The sequence below is a fragment of the Anoplopoma fimbria genome, chromosome 11 (genome assembly GCF_027596085.1).
Source record: "Anoplopoma fimbria isolate UVic2021 breed Golden Eagle Sablefish chromosome 11, Afim_UVic_2022, whole genome shotgun sequence".
In the NCBI taxonomy this organism is placed as follows: Eukaryota; Metazoa; Chordata; class Actinopteri; order Perciformes; family Anoplopomatidae; genus Anoplopoma; species Anoplopoma fimbria.
In genome coordinates, this window is record NC_072459.1 from 3,638,518 (window position 1) to 3,653,561 (window position 15,044).

The 15,044-nt window shown below is 40.7% G+C and overlaps 1 protein-coding gene across 1 annotated transcript; it reads right to left on the minus strand.

Moving 5' to 3' along the window:
• Positions 1-451: 451 nt before the first annotated feature.
• On the minus strand, positions 452-14,161 carry dnmt1 (DNA (cytosine-5-)-methyltransferase 1). The gene is made up of 34 exons (XM_054606924.1): positions 13,975-14,161; positions 13,544-13,580; positions 12,218-12,325; positions 11,891-12,134; positions 11,692-11,764; positions 11,492-11,576; positions 11,350-11,390; positions 11,213-11,267; positions 10,443-10,526; positions 10,157-10,266; positions 9,916-10,034; positions 9,721-9,813; positions 9,486-9,637; positions 8,773-8,960; positions 7,257-7,437; positions 6,997-7,094; positions 6,624-6,768; positions 6,420-6,535; positions 6,143-6,344; positions 5,928-6,061; positions 5,649-5,828; positions 5,346-5,570; positions 5,074-5,266; positions 4,518-4,608; positions 4,288-4,422; positions 3,888-4,170; positions 3,634-3,775; positions 2,782-2,948; positions 2,469-2,646; positions 2,040-2,235; positions 1,786-1,949; positions 1,374-1,490; positions 801-894; positions 452-709 (listed from the first exon to the last, which is right to left on the minus strand). The coding sequence occupies exons 1-34, from the start codon at positions 14,019-14,021 to the stop codon at positions 672-674; spliced, it is 4,515 nt and encodes a 1,504-aa protein (XP_054462899.1). The 5' UTR covers positions 14,022-14,161; the 3' UTR covers positions 452-671.
• Between the last annotated feature and the right edge of the window lie 883 nt (positions 14,162-15,044).

Here is a 15,044-nt window from a genome sequence, read left to right on the forward strand (position 1 = left end):
TAAGTCCTGTTAAGATCTAAGGTGCTAACAGAACCATGTCCTCAACCTTCCAGTGAGTGACTATGAATAAGGTAATCATATTATAGCTATTGGTACATTTGTGAAAAGCGATTCAGAAACCGCAATAGAAATGCTTGGTCTGTCAGGTTCAAGAGTGAAAGATTATCCCAACTCAAGACAACTAAACATCTCTCAGAAACACAAACAATATACAAAGTCAACACTTTGCTGCTTTCTTGCCTTGGCAATGGACTAGATAAAATAATCACACTTTGGCTTATTCAGGTGTTTTTCTTACCATGTGTATAAATAAACTTCTCAAATAAACCAAATATTCACTAGTTTGTTATAAATCACTGCAGATTTTGCTGAAATGAATATTTAACCCTTAATATTGGCTTTAATAACATCGCTTAGTGTTAAATCTCAATACATGGAGTTCACAAATAAATCGATTTCATAAGAGCTTTATTTGAAATATTACACATATAAAAACTACATACAATTTATTCCACATGATGATTAAAAGCAGTTAAAACAAATACATTTAATGGCACGGCACAGAATGTCCATGGTGGTCACCAAGTGACAACGCTGAAAACCAGCTTGTTAAAAGAAACGTTGGCGTCAAGTATTTGTGGAACCGATTCTTTCTGGAAGGGAACCAGGAACTAATCAGAGGCCTCCATCTTCTCCTGTTTGACAGTCTCTGTGGAGGAGGGAGAAAGGAATGAAGAGTTCAGTATACACACAAGTGTTTAATGTCAATCAGGAGAGTAGAGTTTAGTCAGATCAGTCACCTGATGCTTGTTCTTCCTTAATTCTCTCCATGACGCACTTCTTCAGCTCCAGGCCGATGGCTCTGGAGAGCGGAGGAGGCACCGCATTACCAACCTGCACAAACAGGAAGAAGAACAATTAGACAATCTTATCTTGAAGTTTGGTGAATACAAAAAAAGTAAATAAAAATACAGGCAAAGTACAAAAAAAAAAAAAAACATACATTAAAAAATAAATAGAAATACTAAACATATGAATACAACTATTTAATGTTCGAATGGTATTTAACATTCTTATAGAATAGCCATGTTAAGAGTTGCTTGCATTTTCAGTATTAATACACAGCATTTAAATCTTAGATAACTGATCATTTTGGCCACTTGAAGACTGCAGAAACATGAACATGATAACAGACACGGATCAACGTTCGCATTCGTTTAAAGACAAATATAAATTGAAGACTTCCTCTAGTCTCCACTAAGTCCTGAGGGAAAATAAAGCTCCTTATAAATAAGGGGAAGTGCACAGTCAAAGAAAGACGATCCCCATCGGCCTGCTTTCTGGGTAAGATTTAAACAAAGTCAGGGTTTTACCTGTCTGTGTTTGTCCAGGATGTTTCCAAAGAAGCGGTAGGTGTCGGGGAATCCCTGAGAGCGTGCACATTCCCTCACACTGACCACTCTGTGCTGCTCGGGATGCAGAACACGACCCTGAAATACAAACGCTCAGATTTAGATTCAAAAAGGCTAAAAATTCCTAACAGGCATCAATTCATTTCTGTCCCATTAGAAACCCATTAGATTCAACATTATCAATTTCAAGCAGCTTCTGAAATGTGAGTAGATCTTCATAACTAATTGAGCCCCAGTCAAAGATAATTCTGCTTCTGACAAATTTGCATCTGGAGGTGAGATGTTGAAAATACAACCCCTGAAAAACGCAGCATAAAAAAATAAAAAAAATATCTGTGTTTTCCTCAAACTCATTAATATAAAGTTGACGTACCTGCTTGCCCATGGGTTCAGGGTTGGTGACTGTTGTGCTGAAGAATCCGTCCCACTCCAGCCTGCCGTAGAGTCCGGCCCAGTGATTGTGGCGGTTCCCGGTGTGCGGCAGACACCAGGGGATCAGCGTGTTAAACTGCCGGTCTGCAGTGTCGCATGGAACCCCTAAAAATGACACCAACATAATCAGAGATGCCCCAAAAAACAGGAACGTCAGCTCCAACATTGTTCAAGCAGAAAACCAGACCAACGTACCTGCTGAACAGGTGCAAACCCCTCTGAGAGCACCGGTGCTGCTGCGGCCGTTCTTTTTATCGGAATGTGAGTAACGCAGTTTCTTGGTCATGGTGCCGTCCTTCAGCCGAACCTCGAGGTTGGGCAGATCCCTCCAGTCGGAGCCGGGAGCCAATGGGATGTGACGCATACGACCTTCAACCAGAGCGCTCATGTCCTGAGGAGACAAAAGGTCTTCAGTTAGAAACTAAGCTTTTATCATCAATTAGAGAAGAAGTGATCACGTTACAATCCAACATTAACACATTTACTTCATGTTAACATCACTACTAAGACAAATACAAAAAAAATAAAATCCCTTTGGCTGTTTGTGGAGGGAACCATTTTGATGCCGACTTCTTGGTTGGCCTTAAAGAATAAAAAGTCATGTCCAAGTGTGAGACAGCTCACCTTGCAGATATGATCCCTGAGGATCGGCTGATACTGTGTGCCTCTGATCTGCCTCTGGAACCAGGACTGAGGCTCTCCGTTGTAGGAAATCTCCAAACCGGCTGCACCATTACGAATCTCTGGCAGGTCAGACATGGTGTCTCTGACAGTGATGGTTCTGTAGATTCCTCCATTACCTCTGTACAAGATAGACAATGCAGTTTAGTGCACACTCATGTAAAATACATTGTTATAATCAGTTTGAGGATCTGTACAAGTATGTGATCTAGGATTACAGATGATTAAATGGTAAAGAAAAGGAAGTTTCCATTACCGTGTGACGTTACTGACGTGTCTCTTTTCATCCACCACCACGCTCAGAGAACAAGCTCTGGGAGCGAACACATGCAGAGGCTCCGGATAACGAGGCAGCTTCTCTCCGGGAGCAGCAGCCAGGATGATGGCCCTGCGGCGGGTCTGGGCGACACCGTACTGACCGGCCTGAAGAGGTCAGCACAGAGCATGTTAGTGGACCAGAAAAGTCACTTAAAATAGTCGGCTACATTCTGTTTGAATCCGGTATTTGTGCAGTGTCACATGACGATAAAGATAAAGATCAGGCTACACTAACTTTAGTACTGTGCCATTTGTAGAATTTGATTCCAGTGGGGGCTACGTAACTTTGTTTCAGACTCATGTGATCCAAACATTTTCACCAACTGGAGAGCACATCTTTTCTGAGATACATTTCATGAAGAAAAAGGTTGGGAACCACTGTTGTAACGTATCAAATCTGTGATCTAAAAAAATAAGTAAAGTTCTGCAGTTTTTTGTATAATGTTTTAGTTTTGACAATTAGAGCAAACTACAATTTTTTAACAATTTTCTTGTTATTTAATTCTACAGGACTAAACTTCATGTGAAAAACAAAGTGATTAATTGCAGCATAGCACCATCTCATGGAATGTCAAGGCTGTTTAATTTATGTGGTTTAATGGCACAGGAGTGGACGGAAATTCTTGCAGTCTCTTTTTTATGATAGCGATATAGCAATTTTTTTTTTTTTTTAAAAATGGCAGTTTTGTTATAGTCTAGTTTTTCTTAAACAATGTTTTTATTTACTTTATATATCAGTCGCTGCTTATTTTCGTCTTAGGTCAGGATAATAACCCTGAGTCAGACCTACCTGAAGGACGCCAAAAGTACACTGGTAGCCCATTCGTACAAGACAGCGTAGAGTCAGCTTCAGGACCATCGAGCTTTTAAATGAAACAAAGTTCCTCACGTTCTCCAGCAGGAAGAACTTTGGTCTGTAGTAGTCACAGTAACTGCAAGAGAGGAAAACTTATTTTAAATGTGCACTTGTGTAGTTATACTGAAGGAAACCTGCAATATCAGATTTACAATAAATCTCCAAGGGTCAAGATGACCGACACCGACCTGAGATAAGACACCACGAGAGAGTTCTTGAATTTGGAGTATGTGCGAGAGTTGAAGCGGTTCATCCCACTGAACCCTTGGCAGGGAGGTCCTCCACACAGCATCTCCACATCCCCCTTCTGAGGCAGCTTCTGGCCGAGAGAGTTGGTCTTCTCTCCAGACATGACCAGCTTGAGCAGGACGTTGCAGTCCTCCGTGAACACCGTGGTGCCGGGGTTGTTGAGCCTGAAGGCCTGTGCTGCAGGCTCCCACATCTCTATGGCCCACAGAGTCTCAGTCATACCTAAAGGAAACCAGCAGTCACGTTTTCAGCATCGCATTGAAAAATAAAAAACTGCAGCTGCACATACTTCTGTGCATGTGCAACATATTTCATCAGTGGCACATTACAAGTATTTACCAGCCTGGTGGAAGCCTTCAGAGAGTCCGCCGCAGCCAGAAAACACATCCAGCGTGCGGTATTTGGGCACTTTAACATTCTGTGCTTCATTCTGAGAGTCCTGCGGTTCCTGTGCAGCCTTTCCTTTGCCTTTACCTTGTAGAAAATTATGGGATCATCTGGTTAGGATTTCAGTGAGCATAAACCAATTTCAGTAAAGGAAAATATAAATATATATGCATGTATTTCACCTTTCCCTTTGCCCTTTCCTTTGCCTTTATGAACAGCAGAGCGGGCATGGTTTGGAGGATCCTCAAAGCTTTTTGATTTTGCATTATAAGCCTGAGAGAGGAATATGTATAAGATCACCAACTGCATTCAAGAGATGTTCAAGTATGGGCATTAAGTTTCCTAATTTAATAAAATCTTTACAATTTTGCACAATGATGTTTCATACTCTTTATATCAACAGCAAGATCATTTGTTTAACCTAGACAACGCATGCACTGTTGACCTTGTAAAAAATTATGATATTCTTAAGTGTCCACACAGTTTGGCAACGGAAGTACGGCCGATTGCAGTAGCTTGTCTTTACGCAAGAGCATGAACCTCAAAAGATGGCGAATGCAACCTTAACAAACTTAGTTTCCAGATAGAATAGCAAGTGGCCCAATATTTAGAGGCCAGATATCGACACGTTTTTGGTGGAGAAACCTAGCGTGCAACGTTACACATCAAAAGATGCTTTCAACTACGTCATCGGTGGTCAGGTACAGAACACCAAACATCATGACAGAACAACTGTACCTCCAGGAAATAGAAGCGGTCAGTTCCACCACTGGAATAGTCCTGGACTGATTCATTCAGGTCTTCTGCATATTCAACATGGCAGCGGCCGAGCACCTCAGTCATGCTGACTGTCACCTCTTCATCGCTCCAGTACAGCTGATTGATGTCCGTGTGGTAACTGGCTTTGACCCCTTTGTGAGTGTTCTCAGGCCTGGGAGAGGAGACAAAACCTGGTTAATCATGAACAATCATGAGTTAAAAACCAAAACCCGAGTTGTGATCTATTTCACCTGTAGAACTTGTAGAGTCTCAGTTTGACCTCTGAGTTGTCGGCTTTCCCGTTGCTGCGTCTGTGACAGAAGATCTCCTTGATGCGACCGATGCGGAACGGCTCAGGAGCGTCCAGGTTTGAGCCCTTGATGTAGTCTGAGGACTTCCTGTAGTATTCTGGATACAAGTCCTCATCCACGTCCTCTTTCCTGTGAGAGCGCTTCACTGGACTCGCTGGCTTCACACTGATGGACAGGAACAGAGGCAGTGAGTCTCGGGTACATTTTCGAGTAAATTAAACATTTTTGAATCACCTCACTCACCTGAAATTAAAAGTGTCAGGAGGCAGGTAGACACCATCTCCCACTTTGAACTGCTCCCCCTGGTAGCAGGCCAGAGCATACAGAGCCTTGGAGTCATGGTCTTTGTCCGTCAGGGGATCAGACGCACGAGGCTTTTCCTGTTCCTCTCTTTCTTTAGTCCTAACGCAGCTGCAACAGAATCTGAAAGCAAAAGGGAACACATCCATAACAAGGAAAAGGAAAAAAGAAAAAAACCACCGTCACACGTACAGTACAAATCCATGTGTGAATGGTGCTTACGTGTACTTGCAGTCTTCTGATGGAGCGGTCTTGGGAGGCGTCTCAAAGCGGGCGTAATCTGTGTCGTACCAGAACTGATAGAAGAAACTCTTCCCGTCATCCTCAATCACCTTGATTTCCAAATCCATGCCACCCTAAAACACAAACGTAACCATTAGAGATCAAGAAAACTGTTTAACTAAATGTAAAATCAGCCTGCTTTCAGGTTAACCTACCTCCATACACCAGTTGTCAGACGGGGCCTTGTACATGACGTTGACTTTGCCCTGCACATAATTGAGCTGCATGTCTTCACACTCATCCACCATGACGAGCTCCAGTGGGTCAGAGGATTCTCCCAGCACCGTTTGAGTCCCACGATGGAACCAGTGGGCGTGAAACATCTTCCCATTGTTGTCCTCCCACAGTGAAGAGATCCTGAGCATGAATACGTTGTTAGATTCATACAAGACGCAGTGACATGTTTTCCTAAGAGTCTAAAATATGTCCTACCTGGCCAGATACAGAGGCAATGATGGATCCTCTGATGAAACGGAGACACAGTCGCCCACCTCCAACACCTCGTCATTCACACGGACCTTCTCGTAGTACTGCTTCTTCCCCTCAGTCTGAAGGAGACAAATTCATTTATACACTGCTGGATCCTCATACATGACAGAAAAACTTTAACAACCACGTGGCGGGGCAGACAAACACCTGAACAGGCTCCCCGATCCAAGACAGTTTACACTGGTTCTGCTTCTTCCTCTTAGTTTGAGAAACCTTCTTTGGCTTCTCCACTGGAACATCTTCCTCAACTATCTCATCATCCTCAGCCTCCTTTACTGCGAGGTTTGGGCACCTAAACAGAAGGATTCATGTTAGCAAAAGAGGAATTAAGTTCTTTTGGATAAAAAGGTCCTTGTAAAAGCACAGGCAAGCATAATTCTTTCAAGGTTTTTGCAAAGTTCAGCTGTTAATTAGGCATCAACCAACAAAAGTGAGAAACTGGTCAAGAAAGTTTGCAAACATTTAGAAAGATGCAGATTTGCATCATTTATAGGATATAAACTGATCAGAAGACACTTACCTTCTCTGCTTACAAGCCTGCTTGCTTTTGCCACTTCCCCCAAATTTGATCATGTCCTTGCAAGCTGGACACTTGCCACAATCAGGAGATTGGCAAACCTGAAGACAAACGAAACAAATGAATGGATTTCAACTGTTATGCATCATAGAAGACAAATCTAGAGTTCCGACACCAGTATCGGAAATGCGGAACATTTCTACACAAATTAAATACACAAACACTAGTTATAAAAAACTGTTAAAAACACTTGTTACACTCACCTCACAGACACCACAGCGCTGTCTTTTGGCCCCGCCACTCTCTTTGTCGTTCTGCTCTATCTGATCAGAGAAGAAGGTATCAAAGATCTGGTACACCAGCTCGGTCGTGGTCGCTTTAGTCGGCCCCTTGTCCTTCTCGATCTTTGTTGGGTGACGAATGGCCTGTCTTCTGGCAGCTCTCCTGTAGACAACAGAATGAAACCTGTGTTTAGAGGAAACGGGTCCACTTGGCTCGACACAAACACCTGATATGTGGAGCGATGGCATCATGAAGCCCCTGGTTGTCAACACACCACAGCATCAGGCCATGCAACATAAGAAACAGGCAAACAGAACCAAACAGACTGTAAAGATGTTCAATGCAGAGTTCCCGTTAGATGCAACTGGACAATAAGTTCTTATCAAACACTTTGTGGGTTAGTGTTTTCTGTGCAGACCAGTGTTCCGACTGAAGGTTTAGAGTGTTTTCATCTCATTTGGTGAACCAACAGGTTTTAATAAATAAGATCTACTGCAAGACTTCTCTTAAGATGATTCTTAAAGTAAAACTTAGACAGATAAAAACATGTGTTGCGTTTCTAGGTACATCTTAACTTTGTATTACTAAGATGATTCCAGTGCAACACATTAAACCCAAAGTTAAGGGTCCTCAAATGAGATAATGAGTTACTGAGTTTTAACTATCCCACATTTGAATTTTCAACTGTGAATTTTTTTCTTAGCATGGATTAAGTGCAGTGAGCAAACCTGCTAAAGTTAAAGGCTTTGCCAGATTTTTCTTTGAGGAAAAAAAACTTCTGCAGTAAGATTACCTTAACTGAAAATCTAATTCCCTCATCTAACAATTACCTTTTAGGGCCACTTCAGCCAGTTACTCATGTTTTCCTCCAAGCTTTGATGTCACAATTACAGACAAAGTTTGAAGACTGCAATGCAGAGCGGGAAGGCAATTTTGCATATTTGTGCATATCAGAAATTCATGGTTTCAGTTTCTTAGTGGGCTGAGTCAGTTTTTTGTTTGTTACATATCCATACAGCAGAATAACTTTAAACTAAAAGTTTTTCAGCCTTCCAGACACATTTTCTCTAATCAATTTGTAGAATCACCAAAATTAAATAAACAAATAGATTCTAGCGTGAACTCTGGTATAATACTCTTTCGGTCCATTTAGCTTCTTTCACATTAACACACCACCGTACAAGCTAAGGATGCATTCAGGAGGCCTACCTACCAGTACAGCAGCATGCTGCGTTAGGAAATGTCAAAGGAATGTTAGACATTAGGGATAACAAGGAGCAGGATACAGGAATACAAGCAACAAAATAAAGTGGATAACTTTAAGCTGTGCAAGTGTTGCAAAGGGCTTCTCCCAGAAAAACAGGTTGAGGGTGACAACGGGAGTTTTCATTCAAGTTAAAAAAGTTATTTTTCATTTTGACCCGAAGTAGCTTTGGAAAGCTTTCTTGGCACAATAACAAACTGTGGAACCAAATCCTAATCATCTTTCAGCTGTACCTCTTGCCCAGAGTGACACCAGCAAGCTTGATCAGGTCTCTCATGCAGGGAGTAACGATGATGGGCTGCTCATCAGAGTCGCCAGCCTCATCGTAGCTCTCCACCTGCTCCACCACAAACTGGGCGTGGCGCAGCAGCGTGTCCTCCGTGAAGCAGTTGAAGTTTAGCCCCGCTGGAGGGACGGTCGTCTGAGGGCAGAAGAGACAGAAGCTGGTTGGTGTCCTGGTTTTAAGAAGCTATAGTAGATTGCCTTCCTCACAAAATGTCACGTGTGTGTGTGTGTGTGTGTGTGTGTGTGTGTGTGTGTGTGTGTGTGTGTGTGAGAGAGAGACTGGTCTAATTATATAAAAAACCTCTGATCGCAGGATTCCTCGTAGCATTTCATGTGGATAAATATGAAAATCTTCAATTTATGCATTCTTAAAAGTTAATGCAGTTACACAGGCAAACATATTTTCAGAGTATTGTATTAAAGGCAAGGTGGCAAATCTGACCACTCGTCTCCACAGACGTCTGATTATATTATCTATATATATATATATATATATATATATATATATATATATATTATTTAGTTTCTCGTTTCTGGAATCAATGCGATTTAAAACTTCTGGAAAAAAGGAAACGTTAAGCACAATCGATGTCTCAATTAAGATCGTACCGTTAAATACATAAACTTTGCATGACTGTTGTGATGAACTACAAGTCTTCACCTCGATCTTGTTGAGAAGGTCCTCATAAGAAGCATCAGGATTCTTCTGGAGGAACTCTACCACAATCTTGCTCATGTAGATCTTCTCCTGCATCACAGCAAAAATGGGTGCGTACTCCTCACTGGACTGCATCAGGATGTAATCAGCAAAAGCTGCATAATGAAGAAAGATTACCATTAGAACATCATACAGAGAAAAAATATATATGAACATTTGGAGCAGAAATCTTTGCTACCTGTAGTGAAACCAATTAAAGCCTTTTCCCCGCCATCAAAACCAGTGATCCACCAGGCATTGATGGGTCCAAGCTTCTTGGCAGGAACACCACCTGGGGAAAGGGGAAAAAATAATTTAAAAAAAACACACTTTAACATCAGCATTGAATATTTACAAGATACAGTTTCCATTTCCGAAATGTGGGCTTTCATACCATCCAAGCAGGGGTTGTCGTCATAGATGGGTTTGACAACACAGCTGAAGTAAAGCTCCACGTTCTTCTCAATCAGTCCAGAGTCAAACGGACAAAGGTGGCCACGCTTGTCATACACGCTGCAAGACACAAGACCATAAATCATTCAGGTGCTGCAATACAACAAGCTTGCAGCACTATGAAATCAGTAAAACAAGCCAAGTGTCACCTAAAGCGTGTTATTCTCAGCCTAACAACTTACCTGAAGTTTGTGATCTTGTGCTGTGGCAGATCCTCGTAGCTCTCAAATCCATCCTCATTGGAGTCAAACAGGGAGAGACGCTCGTCTGTCAACATCTCTGGTTCATCCAGCTGAAGAGAAAATTGTTTAAGGAAAAACTTCCATGTTAAAACAAAATGCAATAACATGTATACATACATACTTAAAAACAATTAACTGCATGCAAAATGTAGTCCATTCAAAATATATTGAGGTTTTACAAGGAACACAGAAAATCAAGTGATGACTTGAATAATAAAATGATCACCGCAGTATCAGGATCCCCTTGAAAGAACTTGAGATCAGAGTCATCCAAGTATTGTCTGCAGTCTGTACATTTGGGGGGTGGTGTCTGAAAAAAAAATAAAAAATATATAAAATAAAATGATGACACAGGTTATATCAGTTAAAATAATTTAGGCTGAACAAAACCCCTTTACACATGGAGTCTCCAGGTGTCAGAAATAAATTGAATGTGTTTAATACCTTTTTAGGACAAATAATACAATTTAAGACATTTGTATACATATACTATTTTCATATTATTCAATTAAGCATAACAGGTAAACATCAAGGCAAGTACTTCTGGTGTAATATATTGCCCTCTACAGGTATATGACAAGTATTAAGTGAACAGGGTTAATGTAGAATAAGTATAAGGTATTGAGTTTAGTGGTAGACAGTGTTTTATGTTAACTCTGATGTAGGACAAGTTGACACATGACAAAAAAAAGATGCATGGAGTTTGTTTTTATTGTTGGTGAAATTAAGACTTGAAGAATCCATATTTAGGATTTCTGTAATGAGTTTCAAAGCCTAGTATTTATTAATGTAATTTAACACCCACACAGGTGTTTTCAGTTAATCTGGTTTATTCAGACGGCTTCTCATCAAAGCTCCGGCCCACCTTCGACCTGCTCAGAGGACTAATTAACCAGATTAAGTGAAATCACCTGTGTAGGTGTTCAGAGGCTTTAAGGGACCTGCAGATACCTTGTTTACAGCTACGACACTGAGCTCAACAAAAGAAGTCATTACCTTTGCAGCAGAAACCGGTTTAGTAATCTCACTCTCGGATTTTTCTGGAGCAGCACTGCATAAAAGAAAAGGATTAGTATGTTCAGTTGTGTGAGCTTCATCACTGTCATTAATGCCGAGAGGGAGAAAAGACTTACCTTTCATCGGATTCCACTTTAAGACGCTTCTCCTCCCGAGTCTACAACAGATTAAAAAAGAAAAGTATGGGCAGTGTTACATACAAGATATTTACATCAGATTTTAATGTTTAAACATCACTGGCACATAAAAATGCTTCACCTCCTCAACATCATCTTCCTCTTTCTTCGCTTCATCCTGTCCATTTGTAGCTTCTACATTCAAGTCTTCAGACTTTCGCTTTTGACTGCAAGACAAAAGTGTTAAAAAACAGAATAAAGACTTTTGTAATGTATTTTTTTTTAACTTACTGAATATAGACTATACAAACATGAATTAAAAGAGTAAATTAATTTACGCACACTTTAGAGAACATTGACATGATGGTTGGCTGTTTTCCAGCGTTTCTTGTAACCCTGGTACTGGCTGGAGACTCTGCAATGAAGAAAAACAACATTTAGTTCAACCTATACCACCGTTTTAAATTATTTAATATGTGGATTATTTCCATCTGGGAATGCATCTTTTGCACGACAAATAGAGACGAACTCTAAAACGTACTTTTAGTGTCAGAATTTGTTTTGCTCTTGCGTCCACCCTTCCCTTTGGAAGCAGTTGGCGACTTGACAGCCTCCTCTTCCTCCTCCTGTGCGTCCATGGTTACATCTTCAGTGCTCTCATCTTTGTGAGCACCATTTGTGAAGCCGTTCGCCTTTCCATTCTGCTCCGCGCTGTCAACATGCGAGCAATTTTCCGGACGAAGCTCTTTTCCCAGCAAGGCCTTTACTTTAGAGATGTACACCTCCTGAGGAAAGCACATGGCATACGTCACAAGTGAAATAATGAGTGGTGACATTTCATGATTCAGATCTTATAAGAGTCACAAACCTTAGAGATCTCTGAATTATTCATTTTTTCCTTCAGACTGGTCAGCTGGTCCTGAGCGTCGACATGCAGAAAGTCCTGCACCAACTTGAGCTTCTCTTTCACATGATCCTGGAACGGCATTTTAAGGAAAAACTTTAAAAACACTGAACATTTCAAAAAGACAGTTTACCTCTGCAGGAAAGTTAAACTACCACCATATAACATGGCTTAAATTGAGTGTTGACAGATATATTGTCCTTAAACGCATCTTGTAACACAACCTTAGAGGCTAATTGATAATTATACCCCTAATAAATGCTCAGGACTGCATATTTTGATTTACATTTCAAAACACATGTCAACATATGCTTTTTACTCCACACGAGGTAGAGCGCTCGTCCTGCAACCACAAGGTTGGTGGTTCGAACCCCGGCCTCTACAGTCAACATGCCGAGGTGTCCTTGAGTGAGACACCTAACCCAAAGTTGCTCCCCGGGAGCTTCCTAGCAGCCCACTGCTCCTCCGGGATGGGTTAAATGCAGATAATTGTAAATTTCCCCACTGTGGGACTAATAAAGGATTGATTATTATTATGACACCATCAAGAGTTGAACTGATGATGTATCCATGTCAATTGGCAGTGATTCTGTTAGAAATATTAAATCCATTTTAATTTCATGACATGCATGGAGCAGTCCTTTGATTTGTATCTTGATGCCGTCATGTGAAAAGTTAATTTCTTTGCTTGTCTTTCAAATTCATACAGTACCAGTCAAAAGTTTGGACACACCTTCTCATTCAATGGTTTTTATTTATTTTATATTTTTTTCTACATTGTAGATTACATCCAAATTGAAGGAACACATATGGAATTATGTGGTAAACAAACAAATGCTCAACAAACCAGAATATGTTTCATAGTTTAGATTCTTCAAAGTAGTTGAATGAGAAGGTGTGTCCAAACTTTTGACTGGTACTGTGTGTGTGTGTTGTATGTATATAAATAAATGTATGTATATATATATATATATATATATATTAATGTATGTCTTCTTCTATACACACCTTCAATGGTTTCAAACTATGAAGGAACACATATGGAATTATGTGGTAAACAAACAAATGCTCAACAAACCAGAATATGTTTTATATTTTACATTCTTCAAAGTAGTTGAATGAGAAGGTGTGTCCAAACTTTTGACTGCTACTGTATAATGAACAAGTCAATATTTCTCCCAATTAAGTCAACAAGACTTAAAACTGAAACTACAAATCCTGCTCAAAAAAGGTCTTTAGAACCACAAATGGAGCAGCTGAGTGTGATTAACACAGAACAACAGAACCCACCTCGTCTGAAAAGCCATCCTCCTCCAGCACCTGCAGCCTGTGAATATCAAAACAAAACCAGGTTAATGTAACACACACACACACACACACACACACACACACACACACACAGTGTTGACACATCAAAACTTCCTGAGTGGCGCCAAATCTCCCCCACGCTGCTCCATCCATTGACAGGCTAACATGCTAACATGCTAACAGTACGTTGGGGTGGGGGTGCATAATGGGGGGGGGGGGTGATGGTATAACTGTGCAGCATCCTGCCTGTCAAGTGACAACAAGCTAATGCTAACGCTAAGCTGCTAACACTCTTGTTGTTCTCTCCCCTGCACGCTGTTTGTTGTGGCATCTTTGCGGCCGTGACGTCATCAACATGCGACGGCAGCAGCAGCAATGCTAACATCCATCATTAGCATCCGAGGCTAACGCACCTCCTCATGACATCCTCTGGCAGGGACGGAGAGGTCCTGGTCGGCATGGCTATGTAACAGAGATGTATATTTATATTATTAAAAATAAAAAACACGGTAAAAGTGCTTTTAAAAACCCGTTAAAACGACGCTCGGTCCCGTGCAGTGCGGCTCCGTCGGGCGCGTTTCTCGCAATGGATACTATAAGCGATTCGGGCGCGCGGGCCGTCTTTTCGCGCGGAAACCCGGGTGTTGTGGACTGTACCACTTCGAGGACGCGCGGGTGGACTCATCCATTCTGTGGACTCTTCCACCCGCTTATTATCACATCATCTGAATATGAAACCCATTTATATGTGATAAATATGTTATTTAAACACAAGTGGTGATAAATTGGTTGTTTTATTTTAAAAATTGTTTTTATTTAATAATACAACTATTTTGACTCCCCCCCTACTGTTTTTCTAGATGCTTTGAACGACTGACCAGGCGGAAGTAATCTGAATGCTGTTTACTAATGAGCAAGAATGGCAATAAATGTCTGCATTTGAGATGAATATGCACATGTAGCTTATATATATGTATATATATATGAATAAATATATTATAGATGCCATTGTGCTTGAAGTGAACAATAGAGTGGTTGTGTGTTGCAGGGTAACATCTGTAAATGACTCACTTTGCTACTATAATATATCAGTATGTTTATTATTTCCAATCCATAATGGGGCTTTTTTTGTCTCTCTCTTTTATAAGTAAATACAGATGATTTTATTTGGTATACCTGTGGTTATTTTTTTTTTTTTTTTTTTTTTTACAAAATATCATCAAATGTTGCTATATGCCCATTTAACCACAAGGTGGCACTATGTCATCAGTAATCTGGAAATATAAATCTTTTTTTTTTTATAGTTTGTCAAATCAGGGTTGAGAATCTTCTCTCTGTCAGATTGTACATGCAAATCCAACCTGGCCACAATTTCCGTCAGTTCCAGTCACATAAATTAAATCTATGACCTATGAGGTAATTAATTAAGCAGTGATTCATTTAAGTTTCCAGGTATTGTGTGTGTGTGTGTGTGTGTGTGTGT